The sequence below is a fragment of the Sturnira hondurensis genome, unplaced genomic scaffold (genome assembly GCF_014824575.4).
Source record: "Sturnira hondurensis isolate 20B ecotype Veracruz unplaced genomic scaffold, ASM1482457v3 Scaffold0022374, whole genome shotgun sequence".
In the NCBI taxonomy this organism is placed as follows: domain Eukaryota; kingdom Metazoa; phylum Chordata; class Mammalia; order Chiroptera; family Phyllostomidae; genus Sturnira; species Sturnira hondurensis.
The window spans coordinates 40,933-56,272 of NW_028095005.1; the positions used below are offsets into that span (position 1 = coordinate 40,933).

The 15,340-nt window shown below is 36.1% G+C and overlaps 1 protein-coding gene across 1 annotated transcript in view; it reads left to right on the forward strand.

Moving 5' to 3' along the window:
* The window catches only part of MTHFD2L (methylenetetrahydrofolate dehydrogenase (NADP+ dependent) 2 like), a 96,883-nt gene that overhangs the window by 10,447 nt on the left and 71,096 nt on the right, over positions 1–15,340 (forward strand). The window contains exons 2-3 of the mRNA XM_037035506.1: positions 3,912–4,096; positions 4,721–4,843. Of these exons, the coding sequence (XP_036891401.1) occupies positions 3,912–4,096; positions 4,721–4,843 (308 nt within the window). The remainder of the gene's footprint in view (positions 1–3,911; positions 4,097–4,720; positions 4,844–15,340) is intronic.

Sequence of the window (15,340 nt, forward strand, 5' to 3'; positions counted from 1 at the left end):
AATATAATTTAACAATATTGTTTCAAGTGAAGTTGAAGACAACTAAGCACCACTGGAGCCATTTTACAGAAAAAAACAACAACTTCTTGCCAACCCAAAATGTAATTTACTGTAAGAGTGAATTCTAGTATGTTAGCATATAAACTTGCTTCTATAATAAAGTATTTTACTCTAGCTGAATATTGCTGACACAATTTAGTTTATGAAAAGTAGTTATTTTTTACTATTTTTAGAAATGAACCATACTGGAATTAGTTGCTGTAGCTGCAACCTTTAGTATTTGCTAATATAGGAGGTCCTTGTTCCCTTAGTATTAAAAGGCTTCTCATATTAATTATAAAAATAAGCACCAGAAATTCATAAGAAATAGTAGAAGGTGTTTGTTACTTAATCTTGACAAGTAAAATTTAAACTCAAAAGTAACTATATTTTATCTAATGTGATTTAATCTATCATTGTAATTATGTACTAAATATTAGAATGTGCAAAGGCACAAACTATAAAAACAAGAAAAAAGGGATAACCTGAATAGCCCTCTATTATCAAAAAGTTTAAATTTGTAGTTTTAGTCTTTGTAGGTTCTTCCCACAAAGAAACCTCAAAGATCAGATGTTTTCACAGGGACTTCTACGAAACGCTTCAGGAATACCAATCCCACAGAAATGCTTCTGGAAATTTGAAGAGGATGGAATAGTTCCTCACTCATTCTACGAGGGCACCATCACCCCTAATATAAACACGGTACAAAGACATTCCAAGGAAAGAAAACTACTGACAGATACCTCTCATGCACATAGATGCAACAAATTAACAAAATTTTAGATGAAATTCACAATACCTGGAAAGGTTAGGTACATTAAGACCAAGTCGGGTTTATCTCAGGAATGCAAGGTTGGTTTAACCTTTGAAAATGAATCAATTAATTGACCCTCTTAATGGACCAAATCCAAAAACTCATAGGATCATAGATGATCATCTCAATAAATGTAGAAAAAGCATTAGAATATTAGAAGGAATATATAGAATATTAGAAGGAATATATAGAAGGAATGTTTTCCTTCATCAAACTAGGAATAGAACTAAATTACAGAAATGTATAGCCTAAGCCCATAAAACTTTCTAGAAGGAAACACTATAGAAAATCTTTTTGAGCTGCATTAGGCAAATATTTCTTTACCCAAGAATAAAAGCATGACCCATAAAAATAAGATTGGTTCAAATACAGCAAAATTCAGAACTGATATTCCAAAGACACAACTAAAAGAATGAAAAGGCAAAGCACAAACTCAGAAGGTATTTCAAATCACATATCTGACACAGGACTTGAATCTAGAATATATGAAGAACTATCAAAACTTCTATAATGAAGAAACAACCTATTAAACAATGAGCAAAAATCTAAATTACACAGTTCAACAAAGAGGATAGGCAGATGGTAAATAAGCAAATGGGAAGATGTTTAACATTATTATTCACTATGGGAACCCAAATTAGAAGCACAATGAGATACCACCGAATAGACACTAATCTGACTAAAATGTGAACAACAGACCATGTCAAGCGATTGCAGGTGTGGGGGGCAACTGGCACGCTCATATGCTGCTTGTAGAAGTATAAAATAGTACAACCACTTTGGTAAACAGGCTGACAGTTTCCTACAGATTTAAACATATCCCTACAATGTGTTTCGGCCATTCTACTCCAGGTATTTGTTCAAGAGACATGAAAACATACGTGTATACAATGAGTTGTACGTGAATGTTTCTAACAGCTTTATTTGTCATGACCGCAAACTGGGAACAACCCAAATATCCATCAACAATTGAACAGATGAACACATTTTAATATTTCTATATAATGGAAGACAACTCAGCCATAAAAAGAAATAAACTATTGATGCGTGCAAGAACATTAATGAGTCTTAATTATGCTGAGTGAAGGTAGAGATAAAGGAGCATGTGGTACGTAATTTTATTTTTACAAAATTCATGATGATACAGACTGACACATAGTGATAGAAAGCAGATCAATGGTTGCCTGGTGGTGCAGGGCCTTCCTGGCAGGGTCCTGTGCAAGAGTAAGATTATAAAGGGGCACCAGGAAACTTTTAGGGGTGATGGATATGCTCATTTCCCGAATTATGGTGATGGTTTCCCAGGTACATACATACATTGAGACATCAAACTGTACATTTTAAATGTGTGCAGTTTATCGTGTGTCAATTATACTTCAATAAAGCTATTATAAATTTCAGATGGTGGAGCAAGAGGGATATACTGAATGTTCCATGAACTTCCATGCTTAAAAGCTATTACGTTTTAGTGAAAAGTCAACAAAATTAGAATCACCTATAAGTTGATTCTATAGCAATCAGAGTAACCTATACTTATAAGTATAGGTTATTCATAATTATAATGTCTAATTTTAATTGTATTGTCTGACCAGTTTCTGTGCTCAGATAATTATTTATCCAGAGTTACGATTATTATTAAGGTGTACTTTTGTGTTGGACTGAAGAAGTGGTTTTCAAACACAGTCATGCACAAGAACACCTGTGGGAACTTGCTAGGCATGCCGATTCCCAGGCCTCACTCCCTGAGGACTGCGAATACTAGGTGGCGTCTGGGCGCCTGAACGTTCAGCAGGCTTCCCAGGCAATTTTAATGTGTCTATCCACAGACCACATTTCGGAGTCACTTCTTAGCAGAGTATTGTTTCCATCAAAATTGTATGAACTTAAAAAAATCGTGTGAACTTGGATGAGCCCAATGGATTGCTGAAATGGAGCATTCTTGATCTGGTTCTACCTGTACGTGCACCAACCTATTAGAGATGGCTGCTGACTTACTTGGAGGAGGCAAGTTTGCACTTTGTGTGTTGGCTGATATTCACGAGCCACATTCATTAGACAATAAAAAGTATACAGGTACAAAAGATTAAAGTGCTTTATTTCCTTTTTTTCTTCTTCACAATATTCATTGACCTGCATTTGGCATTTTGTGTAATAATCATGGCGACAGGAAGAAGGAACCATCTTATACTTTGTCAGGCACCTTTAAGAAATGACCACACAGTACGAGTGACCTAATTTACCACTCTTAAGTTTGACATCGTGATGTGCCAGCAAACTTTCCCATAATGCATTTCTTTGTGCCTTTCCAGAGATAAATTTATGTCATCTATCGAAGCATAGCATTTCTTTACCTTCTTTAGTACTTATATAAACTGCCAGGAAGTAATATTCTGTGGAAATTTTTTTCATTAGAAATGGTGTGGGTAACAGCTGAACCATCTGCTTATGGACGTGGTCTCCAGAATAATCAGTGACGAGCATGGCAAGACTGGCAGCTGTTGTCCTGGAGTTGTCCTAAACCTGTGGAATGCAGTTTCTCCTCGAATGAGTTAAAAAAGTTGTGAAGTGCAGAGCTCATGGCTTCAGGGACTTACGTGTTCAGGACACAGTGACTGAGAGTTAACAGACTAGTCTTAGGGCTGTGAGACCGTGGGGTCACACACAGCACGGATGAGGCTCTGAAGGTGGGTGCCCATTTCAACTAGACTCTGCTGATCTGTCACTTCTGATAAAAACAGCAGAGCTTTTAATAAAGCCAGTATTATAGTCCAGATCTTGAGTGTGTGTTTCAGTAAAAAATATATGCAATAGTTATAAAAAATGTGTACTATAGGAGATTATAATGTAGATCTAAAAAGGAGAGTTAGAATCTTTCACAAAATTATAAATATATTTATGAACCTGAAGAATTGGGTGTCAAACATATTTGAAAAATGTGAAATGTCGGATACTCACTCGGAGAATCAGATGTTTTAGTCACTCTTGTATCTTAAACTTGCGTGGTTGAATGTTCCTTATTGTCATTTTAGTACTGCATTTATTCTTTTGTTTTCCACAGACACGATGCCATTGTTATCTCAGGAACCGAAATGGCCAACCAAATCCAGAAGGAAATACAGCAGGGCGTGGAGGCGTGGATTTCCCTCGGGAACAGGCGACCTCACCTCAGCATCGTTTTGGTGGGTGACAACCCGGCCAGCCACACCTACGTCAGGAAGAAGATCAGAGCCGCCTCCGCTGTAGGTGCGGCTGTGTTCATGTACTTGTTACTAATAATGTACTTGTTCTGGTTTTACTGCAAAGCATATGAATTATGAATGATACTTTTCAAGTAAGTGTTATTTGAATAGCATTTATTATGATGATCGATTTTTCAGTTATCAAAGGATATCTTCACTTCTTTAAATTTCTTATTGAATCAATTCAGTGTGATTTCAGATGCTACGGTGAGATGTGAGAAGAAAAATGTACACTTAAAGAACCCAGTTTTTATTGCATTTGCTTTAATCGGATAACAAATCCGGCCAGTTCACTCTGTCACACTTGGCCTGGCAGTGGTGGTGGTGGTGCTGGTGGTATCTCGACTGTATTCAGATGCACTAATGGAGCCTTCAACAGTTTATCACGAATAAGTGCAACTTGCCACCGAGGATTCTGGGCTAAAGAAAGCATGTGAACCACGAGAAAGCATCGGTTACTAATTGAGAAATCCCTTCTGCTGATGCTCAGGTCATTTTTATAGAAGGACCTTTCCTTCTTGTGGGACAGGAGCAGAGCAAACCGATTACACACCGAGTGGGACACCATTAATGAAAAGATGGCACATCCTTGTTAGTCCGGTGACTTTCTCTGCTTGTTTTCTTCTAGGTATCTGCAGTGAGGTCATTCTAAAACCCAAGGATGTTTCTCAGGAAGAACTTTTGGATATAACCGATCAACTGAACTTGGACCCACGAGTCAGTGGCATATTAGTTCAGCTGCCACTGCCAGGTATCTAATGCTTTACTATTATTTTAATATTTTTATATCGTAGTTCAAATGCAGTTGTCTCCATCCCCCGTACACCCCACTCATCCCCACTTCCCACCCTTGATCCTACCCACTTTGGTTTTGTCCATGTGTCCTTTATACAGGTTCCTGAAACCTCCTCCTCCCCCCTCTATCTCCTCCCACCTCTCCTCTGGTTGCTGTCAGTTTGTTCTTAATTTCACCGTCTCTGTTTACACTAACGCTTTTTTACATGACTGGTCTTTCGGTATTGTGTCATGACCCTGTAAGTAATTTGTAACATCTGTTCAGAAGGGACCAAGCTATTAAGCTAGAGTGTAATAGGTGACAGTTTCTGAACCACGTGTGCTTACAGTGACTGCGCACGCTGAGAGAAAACTGTGGACATTGACGGTTGTGCAGTGCTTGCTTCGCTCGGTCCTGCAAGGCCATGAAAACGACCGTGCAAGCTGAAATCGGGCACCGCGATAATCGAGGGCAAAAATAGTGCTTGTTCTATGGTCTTTAAAATGTTTTCCCTAAATATTATAAACTTCCTTACCATGGTTCATAAATGTATAAGGAAATGGATAAATAACGAAACTAATATTTATCCAGTACACTGTCATTTAAAATAGTAAAACATTGAGAATTAAAGTATTTCATTTCTTTGTAAAAACCTTGTCAATAGGAGTTTGAACAGAACTTGCCTTCTTCTCATCATATAGCGTGATATGGAGTAAGCATCTTAACATAACATGGAGCGAGCATCTTTTCTGTATTGGTGACCAGAACTGGCATACTTTTAAGTCTGGATCAGCTTCATTTTGTTCTTTGTCCTTTCAAAGTTGTGGAATGTCTTTGAGTTTCTTCAAAGTGAAGTTTTATGCTGGTGTCACTTCCTCTGGGTCTTTCTTTTTGTCATAATAACTTTCCTTATTGATGTCGATAAGTTCCCCTTCTCTCACACCCTGTGCCTGCCTAGGTCTATTGCTCAAAGGGCACAGTGTCAACATTTCAGAGTCATCTATTTCTTGTGCAATCTACTTCCATTCAATACAATCCTACTGAAGCGATGTTAGCTTGTTTTTTACATTCGTAATTCCTACCTTCACTTCATGCTGGCCTAAGTTTTGTCTGTCTTTGCTTGGCTGTCACCATTTTCAGATTCATTCCCACCCCACTTCAGTTCCAGCATCATCATCAGTCTTGTCTTTTTGCTGCACTTTCCTCTTTATAGGCTAATTCCCTCTGTGGATTATCCATTTTTGTGAAATGTCATGTGAATTTATCAGCTGGAGACATGGGAGCAATACACTTTGCTGTCTGTGTTTGCCTGGAATAACAATGTGCACTGATGAATCATTGACGGACTTGGAAAGAAGTGACATGTTGGTCACTGCTCGTGATGCTGCGTCTGTCTTTTACACAGGGAGTTACGGACCAAAGAGCCAGAGCTCTGGTGTGACACAGTGAACATAACCGACATTTGAATGGTGTTGTTGGAGGGCTGGTTTTATCAACGAGTTGTAGCTCTGAAATGTGTGCATTTTTAACTGAGCAAAGCAAAAACTCCTGGTGTAGCATAGGTTATGGTAGTTTTGTGCAGTTTTGCATTTCTCTGTAAGTTTTGACCTACAGAAAATAAAGGTGTATGATGCTCTGCCTGGGATGTTCATATGGTATTAATATTTTAATTTCTCTACAATATAACTTAACATCTTAAGTGTGTTATAACTTTTGTGCCAATGAAATTACACTCAAAATTCATATACCTAATTCTAATTCCAGTGTGGCTGCATTTTAAAAAATCACATAGTTGGGAAGGATCTCAGAAGTCATCAGATTTCCCCTGAGACTAATGCTTCTGACCGATCATAATACAGATCCATCGTGTTAAAACTGGTACAGTAATTCGTCACTTCCTTTTAGAGCCAGAAATTCAACACATACAATACCTTAATTTTATATGATAGGAAACTAAGGTCTATAAAATATCAGGGGTTTGGTAACATCACAAATTTGTCCAGAAAATCTTGGCAGTAGTTTAAACCCAATTGTTTGGTTCATTCCAAAAAAGAAAAACAAACCTTTTCTTTCTAATGTATTTGCCAAGCAATCTTATAGTTTGCAGTTTATGAAGTTTCCCCAATTTGAATTTGTACTATATTAAAATAAGTTATATAAAATGTTACAAATTCCAAATAGCTACACTAGATTCAGTCTATCTTAAAAAATTATATTTATATCTGTAGAAATGTTACCCCTTTGTGGACAATATTGCTGACTTGGTGAATTTGTTAGCAGTGCCACTAGATGGCACTGGTGATCTAGCTGTACTGAAATAAATTTCTAGAGTTCTGTTCACTTTACGGTGTGAGAAGCGTAGAGCCAAAGGGATCATGCCGGTCACAAGTATCTGGATGCTCTCAGAAACGGCAATTTTCAATCTAGCTTAAAGCCAATAATATACAAAATAACAGTGGCTAAAATGTATTACATTAAACATGTCTCAGGTACTTTACATTTATTACTTTACCGAATCCTCATAATAATCTTGTGGAGCTGGATCTTTTATTACGCACATTTTACGTAATAAAATGTGAGGGATTTGAGGGAGGGATTTGAGGCCCAGAGAGGTTAAGTAACTTTCCATACGGTCACAGAGCTGGTGAGTAATTGCACTGGGATGTGAGTCCTTGTCAGCTCGTCCCCCATGGCGTTACTTTAGACAATTACGTTAGCTAGTGAATAATGTGTTCCTATCGTCTGGCAGATTTTCTTCATATGGACTATTTCATTTTAGCTTCAAAACAGCCTTATGAGTAGGAATTGTATCCTTCATTTTACAGATGAGGAGACTGAATCACAGAGGTTAAACAAATTGTCCACCATTGCCTGCTAGTAATTGGTAGAGACAGGACCCCAAATCAAGCAGTCTGATTCCAGAATTACCTTTTTAACCTTTATTAACCTACATACACGGATTCTCTGAACATGATTGGCGCTTTGTTTCAACAGTGCACATTCAAGTTCCTGGTGCGTGCAGCTGCCATCTCGACCTGAATCCTTTCAGTAGTCTTCTATCTGTTCTCCCTTCCGTCCGGCCTTGTAACCCACATTGTTACGGATTTGCCGTGCTCAATAATGATGTTTCTATTATTACTCGTAATTTCTTTTTGGTAAGGTTCAAAAATGATGGCAGTGAGAGTAAAGACAGATATTAAATACACTGTTCCTCCTGAAGTGGCCTGTGTCTTATTTGAGTAATCATACAGTGAGCGGAACGTGTTTGCCAGCAGAAAAGAGCTGAATGGATGTATGCAGTCTGAGTTCGTAATCTGGCCTTACAATTACGGACTGTTATTTAACCAGCAAATCACTTTTTTTCTCATCGTAAAAGGAGGGTTGAAACAGACTTTTTTCCAACTCATTTGGGCCATGTAGTTTGTTGGTTAATAGAAAAAGTTGATTAACATAGAAAGTCATAAAAGAATGTATATTTGCCTTAAAGATTCTATTATATTGTAACATACAACATTTAAATACTCATGTATTGATCAGTCTTTCAGTGAGGGTCCAGAACCCTTTGGAACCCACTGATTGGAATTTTTTATCATTTTCTGGCTTTAATTCACTGCCTATAATTTTCAGATGGAGGTGAATTTGAGTCAAAATTTGTCTGTGTTGTAGAAAGGCCTCCCAGTTTTCGTAGTTGTCTTGCCCTTATCTAGATTATTACTGATTCTTTTTAGTTCTCAAGCATCTTCCCACAACATTCAACTTAACTTCCATAAAAATAACAACTGTTTTTACACTATTGTTATTTGATTATATATCATTTTAAATTAAATTGCATAATTTACTGCAAAATAACTGGCAAAACAGATAGGGATATATACACAATTATTTCTTGATTGTCATGAAACTCATTTAGGAGAGGCAGGAGTGGTTTATTAACTACTCTCTGATATTCTTTTGGTAAATTCTGGCCATGAGCCTGCAAGTTTTGCAGAAGAAATGAAACGCATTAGTCTTGCTGATGGGTGTCTACGTGAAAGTGGTTTGAGGTAGTTTCTCCTGTCTTATAGGATTGATATAAGGACCATTGAAACAGTGGGTTCATGAGCAAATGAGCAAATGAAACGATTCTCATCAATTATACCTTCATTTTCTATCATTTGTCTAATAATCCTGAATTTCAAATTATTTTATGATTACAAATCTGAGATTATTTTTTACAATTAGGGCAATATCTTAAGTAAAAGAAATTCCAAGTTAGAATTATAATTCTGATGTTGGAGGACAGGTTTGCATAAGGATTAAATAGAATGTACAAGCAGTTTCCATGTACTCATTTTGGGAAGAAAGCAAAGGAAGAAGATAGATTTATAGCTATTTAGCTATTTAGCTATAAATAGCTATCACTAAAGCAAAGGAGATAAAATGGAATTATTGAAAACATTTAATTAGTCTAAAGGAGGGAAGCAAAAAGGGGGAAAGACAACAAGGAAAACACATAGCAGTCGATACCTTTAGTCACATAAAATGGAATATTGTTAAGTAACCCAATTAAATATTAGAGGTTGTCACAGTGGGTAAAGACCAAGACTTAACTATATGCTGCCTGTAAGAAACACACTTCAAGTAGAAAGACAGAGGTTAAAGCCAAACCATGGGGAGGATATATGATGCTAACACTAATAAAAAGAAAGGGAAGCGATTAGTTAATATCAGATGGAGCAATGAATATTACCAGGGATAAATAAGGTCATTCCACAGTAATAAAGGGGCTGTTTATTATAAATAAACAACAATTTTAATTATCTATATACCTAAGAAGGAAGCTTCAAAATACATTCAACAAACACTAATAGAATTGTAAGGAAAATAAACAAATTGAAAATTATAATCATAGATTTCCATACTTCTCTCTTAATAATTAAGAGAACAAGTGGACAAAAAATTGTGGTATAGATTGAAAACACAGTGTCATCCAATTTGACCTAACTGACACTCATAGAACACTCTCCTAGCAAACAACAAAGTGTGCATTTTTTTCTAACTTCTCAAAGCATGTTTACCAAGACATACCATTTTTAGGTCATAAAAGTACTTTACATTGTTAAAAATGTTTCATGGCACCTAAAGCATATTTTCTCACCAAAGTGGGATTAAATTAAAATCACTAACAGAAAAATATCTGGAAAATTGCCTCATATTTAGAAACCAAGTGACACACTTTAAATAACGCATGTGTGGCTGTGCTATAGCTGTGGGTTGGGAGGCTAAATATTGTTAGGCTGTCAGTTATCTTCAGATCAATCTGTAGATGGATCAAAATACCAGCATACTTTTTTTTGTAGAAGTTGACAAATTATAAAATTTATTTGGGAGTGTAAAGTACCTAGAATGGTCAAAATAACTTTGAAAATTAGTGTGTAGTCCGAAGATTAATACTGCTTGATTTTAAGACTGATTATAAAGGTACATGAATCAAGACTGTGTGGCATTGGAACCAGTATGAAAAAAGATCATTGGAAGAAGCTGAAAGCCCAGAAATATAACCACAACTATATCAACAACTGATTTTTGACAAAGGTGGAAAGATAAATTAGTATAGAAATGGTATGGTTTCAACACATGGTACTGGAACTATTGAATTTTATTTGGATATGAAAGGAGAACTTGGTAAGGTAGACTTCATCAAAACATAAAACTTACGCTCTTTAAAAGATTCTGTTAAAAGAGTGAAAAGATAAGTAAGACAGACTAGAAGAAAATATTTGCCAAGTATATATCTGATAATATGTATATACAGAATATACAAAGAACTCTCAAAAATCAAGACAAGAAAATAAAAACCACCCAGTTAAGCAGAACCCCACTCCTGATGGATTAACATGAATCCTCTTGTCCTTACAGCAAGAAAAAGCTGAGCCAATTGAAAATCAGTATTTTTTCCTGAGCCATCAGAGAGTTGATGTCACAGGACAAACCCCCATTCCAAAATCTGGAGGGGGGGAGTCAATTCCAGAGTCATCATCAAGATCCACTTACCTGAAAGAGGAATTGCAGGAGCCATAGGCAGATGGGAACAATTAAATGGTAATTTTGATGAATTTCTGGAAAACAAGTAAATGCAATAAAACTCCATGAAAAGGAAGACACAGAAATGATAAACACAGGATTTGAGATAAAGTTTACACCAGTTTGGAGCAGGAAAGGGATGGGTTAATGGGTGAATCATATGGTTAAATATAGATTATTGTCAAAGCTGTAACTTTTGTTTGGGGTGGTAGATTTGCATATACGTATCTTATAAAAAATCACTACTTATTTGAGCGCAGGCCTGCGAACCAGAGGATCGCGGTTCAATTCCCAGTCAGGGCACATGCCTGGGTTGCAGGCCGGTTCCCTGCAGGCCAACTCCCAGCAGGGGATGCACAAAAGGCAACCATACATTGATGTTTCTCTCCCTCTCTCCTTCCCCTCTAAAGATAAATAAATAAATAAATTCTTTTAAAAAAATCACTACTTATAATTGGATTGCGCTTGGATCAGTATTGAAATTGTGTCGCAAGGCATACATTATGACTCAACCATTTAATGCTTTTTAAGTTTATTCAAAGAAAAAAGCCAGATTTTGAACAGATATTTTTTTAAATCCTTTCAGACGAAATTTGAGTATTTACATGGAAACAACACCAGTCCTATAGTACCACCCATCCAGTTAAAAAAATTCTAATAGGTAACATTTTTATCAAAGAATTTATGAGCAAAAAAAAACCAAAGTGAAAAGTGATTCTTCTGTATGTGGAATATGTTGACCACATGATGGCAACATTAAGAAAGCAGTGATTAAAAATACGAAGTTAATGGCTTTTACTGGAAGCTGAGTAAATAAATCACTGAGATGTAATTTACACAGCTGTGGGCTTGGCTGATCTCTGGAGCCATTAAGTCTCTCTCCACGAATACCCAGGTGGAATCCTTCCCAAGAACTTTTTAGTCACTCAGACCTGTATAATCACATCTTACTGAGTATTCACTACGTCAAACAGTAATGTAATTTAGGATGATTTACTTCTCAAAGTACATTTAAAATCTGGCATTCTTGAACAACAGAGGTCACTTCTTTTCTTTTTCCATCTTTTTATTTTTATTTTACCATGATAACCTCATCTATTTTTTAGTGTATTCAACTTGGGTCAAGAATTTATAAAAATCAAAGGGCTCTTTTAAACACCTGGATATTTCTTTGTAGAAAGTCTTTTGGGAGATATATTTATATGATTGCTTTGTGACCCTCTTCATTCATTTATCAAATTCAACGAATATTTACTTAGAATTCAATCTCTATATAATTCCATGTTAGGCACTAGAGGAAAGTGGTAGTTAGTAAACAATTTGAGATTAGCTGTCCTTGAAAGTATTCAAGCAAGATCCCCAAACACAGTGTTTCTTCTTTTCCCTTGTGTGTAAAAGAAACTGTAGAATAGACATGCTCCCTTATCCGAGTGTTTTCCTCTATAGAACACACACTGCTTCGAGGGCCGTAACATTCATCTGATGGAAGTCATTTTGCATAGTGCCTACGAGACTGGGGACTTAACAAACCAAGGTGTTTTCAGTACAACTTCCAGGCAATTTTTGGATCTCCATGGACTTTGGATCCCTCGGGAGACACATGCAGGGCAGAGGTAGTAACCTTTGCATGATGTGTAGGTTCCAATTCCATTAATTATTTTTTTATAGCCTGTGAAGTAAGCAGGCCTGGAATGTTGTTGCAGTTTTTATGGCTATGGGAGAAAGAGGCTAAGGAATGATGGAGACACAGATCCACCCCTTTCTGGCCTGGAGAATACTTCCAACTCATCCTCCAAGCTCTACTGTATTCTCGATTTGGGGTGGAGAGGCACAGTGAACTTATAGTGACTTCCCGTTTCGTTTTCATCTCCTCACTCCTTGATGATGAAACAAATCTTGAATTATATTGGGCAAGTGGTAAGCAGCTGGTAAATATTTTCTGTCTTGAAACTTTGATGTAGAACTCATAGGGTGTAACTTTAAAATTATTTATTTACTTGAGAAGAGTGTGCACAGCTTCTAAAAGTATCTCTCATTTACTCCTAAAAATAATTAACTCATTAAGAGGCCATAGCTAAATAATTTGATTAGGCTGACATTTATTTCATTAGAATGTAAGCTCCACAAGGTAAGAATTTTGTCTGTCTGGTTCACTTATACATCCTAAACGCTTAGAACTGTACTTGGCACATGGTAGACAGTAAATATTTGAATGGACACATGAGTGAATATTCAAAGGCCTTTTATTCGTGTTTATTAGGATGAAGCTTTGCTTGAAATTTCTGATTTTTCAAGTCCTGAAAAGAGGTAATAGATGAAAAACAAACATGAATCATTTACATTAAATTTATATCAGAGGATGTAAAAGTGCCAGATAGCTAGTCATAGAGATGAAAAGATATTGACAAATCAAGATTTTAATGAAAGCCATCTTTGGTTTTTTATTATATTCTTAAAAGATAGAAATCAAAGGACATAGAAAGATTAGATATCTTTTCCTTGTGGCAGTTTGTTCTAATTGTCCTCAGTTGTCCACTTCTTTGTCTCAGTTTCTTTATTTGTAGATTAGGGGTAATAGTAGCTATTTATTTAATAAACTTGTACATGTGGTAGGAATACATCAGTGGAAAAAAGTTAAACATATCTTCCTTTGTGGAGTAGCAGGAAAGAGAGACAATAGAAAATAGACATGGTAAGTAATTATATTGATTAGAAGTTGTTATGGTATGGGAAAACAGAAAAAGTAGAGCATGGTAAAGAGGATCAAGATACTGAGGGACAGGTATTTTTGCTTTCCCCTCAATATTTTATTATGACAAATTTGAATATACAGAAAAGTTAAAAGAATGGTACAGGGAACAACCATATGCCCTGAATCTAGGTTCTATAATTGTTAACACATTTCTATATTTGCTTTGTCACAAATTTCCATTTATTCATCTATCAATTCATCCTATTTTTGAAGCACTTAATGGTGAAAACACTTAGTGTACCTCTAAAACTTCAATGTCCATATCATTACTTATGGTATTTATATCTTCATATGAAATTTACATGCATTGAAATGTACACATCTTAAATGTACCCATCTATAAATTTTGAAAAATACAAACTCCATGTAACTAAAATTCTTATCAAAATGTATGAGATTTTTATCTCATCAGTTAAGAAAATTTTCTTATTTTCAAAATTGCCTTGGATATTCTAAGTCCTTTGCATTGACACATAAATTTTAGAGTCAGTTTGTCAGCTTCTACCAAAATACCTCATAGGATTATGATACAGATTACATTGAATCTACCACAACCCAGGCATGTGCCCTGACTGGGAATCGATCAGTTTGGAAGAGTTAACATCCAGCAATGTTTTGTCATTTTCATTACAGAGTTTATCTTAAAAATTTTTAAATTTACTCCTAAGTGTTTTATGATTTGAACTCTATTGTAAATAAATTTTTAAAATTTAATTTTCTAGCATTTTCTGCTTGTATGCAAAATACAATTGATTTCTTTGTGTATGGACTTTGTACTGTGATCTCGCTAAATTTGTTTTATTAATTCTTTTGTATTGTAAGTCTTTAGGGTATGTGCATAAACAATCATACCATCTGTGACTAGAGGGTTTTATTTCTTCCTTTCTGAACTTTAGGCATCTTTTTTCTTCTCCTTATCTTATTATACCAACTAGGACTTCCAATAAAACATTGAACAGAAGTGGTGGGAATGGCCACTCTTACTTACTTCCAATCTTGAGAGAAAGGTTCAGTACTTCATTATTAGATACAATGTTAGCTGTATATTTTTTGTATTTAGGACTTCAAGCTTTACTTTCCTCTCGGTGAGCTACAGCTGCAGTCTGGTTAGTTCTCTTAGCCTTAGAGGGGCTCCCCATGTGTGTCGTTCAGGGATCAGTCAGAGGTTTGGGAAGGCTCTGTAGACACAATTGAATCTCCCCCTCTGACTCTCTTCTCTTCTGAAAGTATCCCTTTAATTTCCAACTGCTATAGTAGTGCCAAATTCGTCCTTTGATAATTTTTTAAAGATTTTATTTATTTATTTTGAGAGAGACGGGGAGGGAAGGAGAAAGAGAGGAAGAGAAACAGCCTCTCGCATGCCCCTAATGGGGCCCAGGCCCACAACCTAAGTATGTGCCCTGACTGGGAATCCAACAGATGACCCTTTGGTTCACAGGCCAGCACTCAGTCCACTGAGCCACACCAGCCAGGGCTGTTACTTGATTCTTTATGTAAGTAAGACTGAAGATTTCTACCCAAATTCCAGTCGTCCTGTGTCTGGAGTAGCCTCCAAAATGTTTCTACGTCTAGTAACTTTCCCATGTTTTCAGATAGTCATTTTTAATATAATTTTTCTAATGTTTACAGTTTTTTTGTGAGTTGCTTATTCTTTGGAG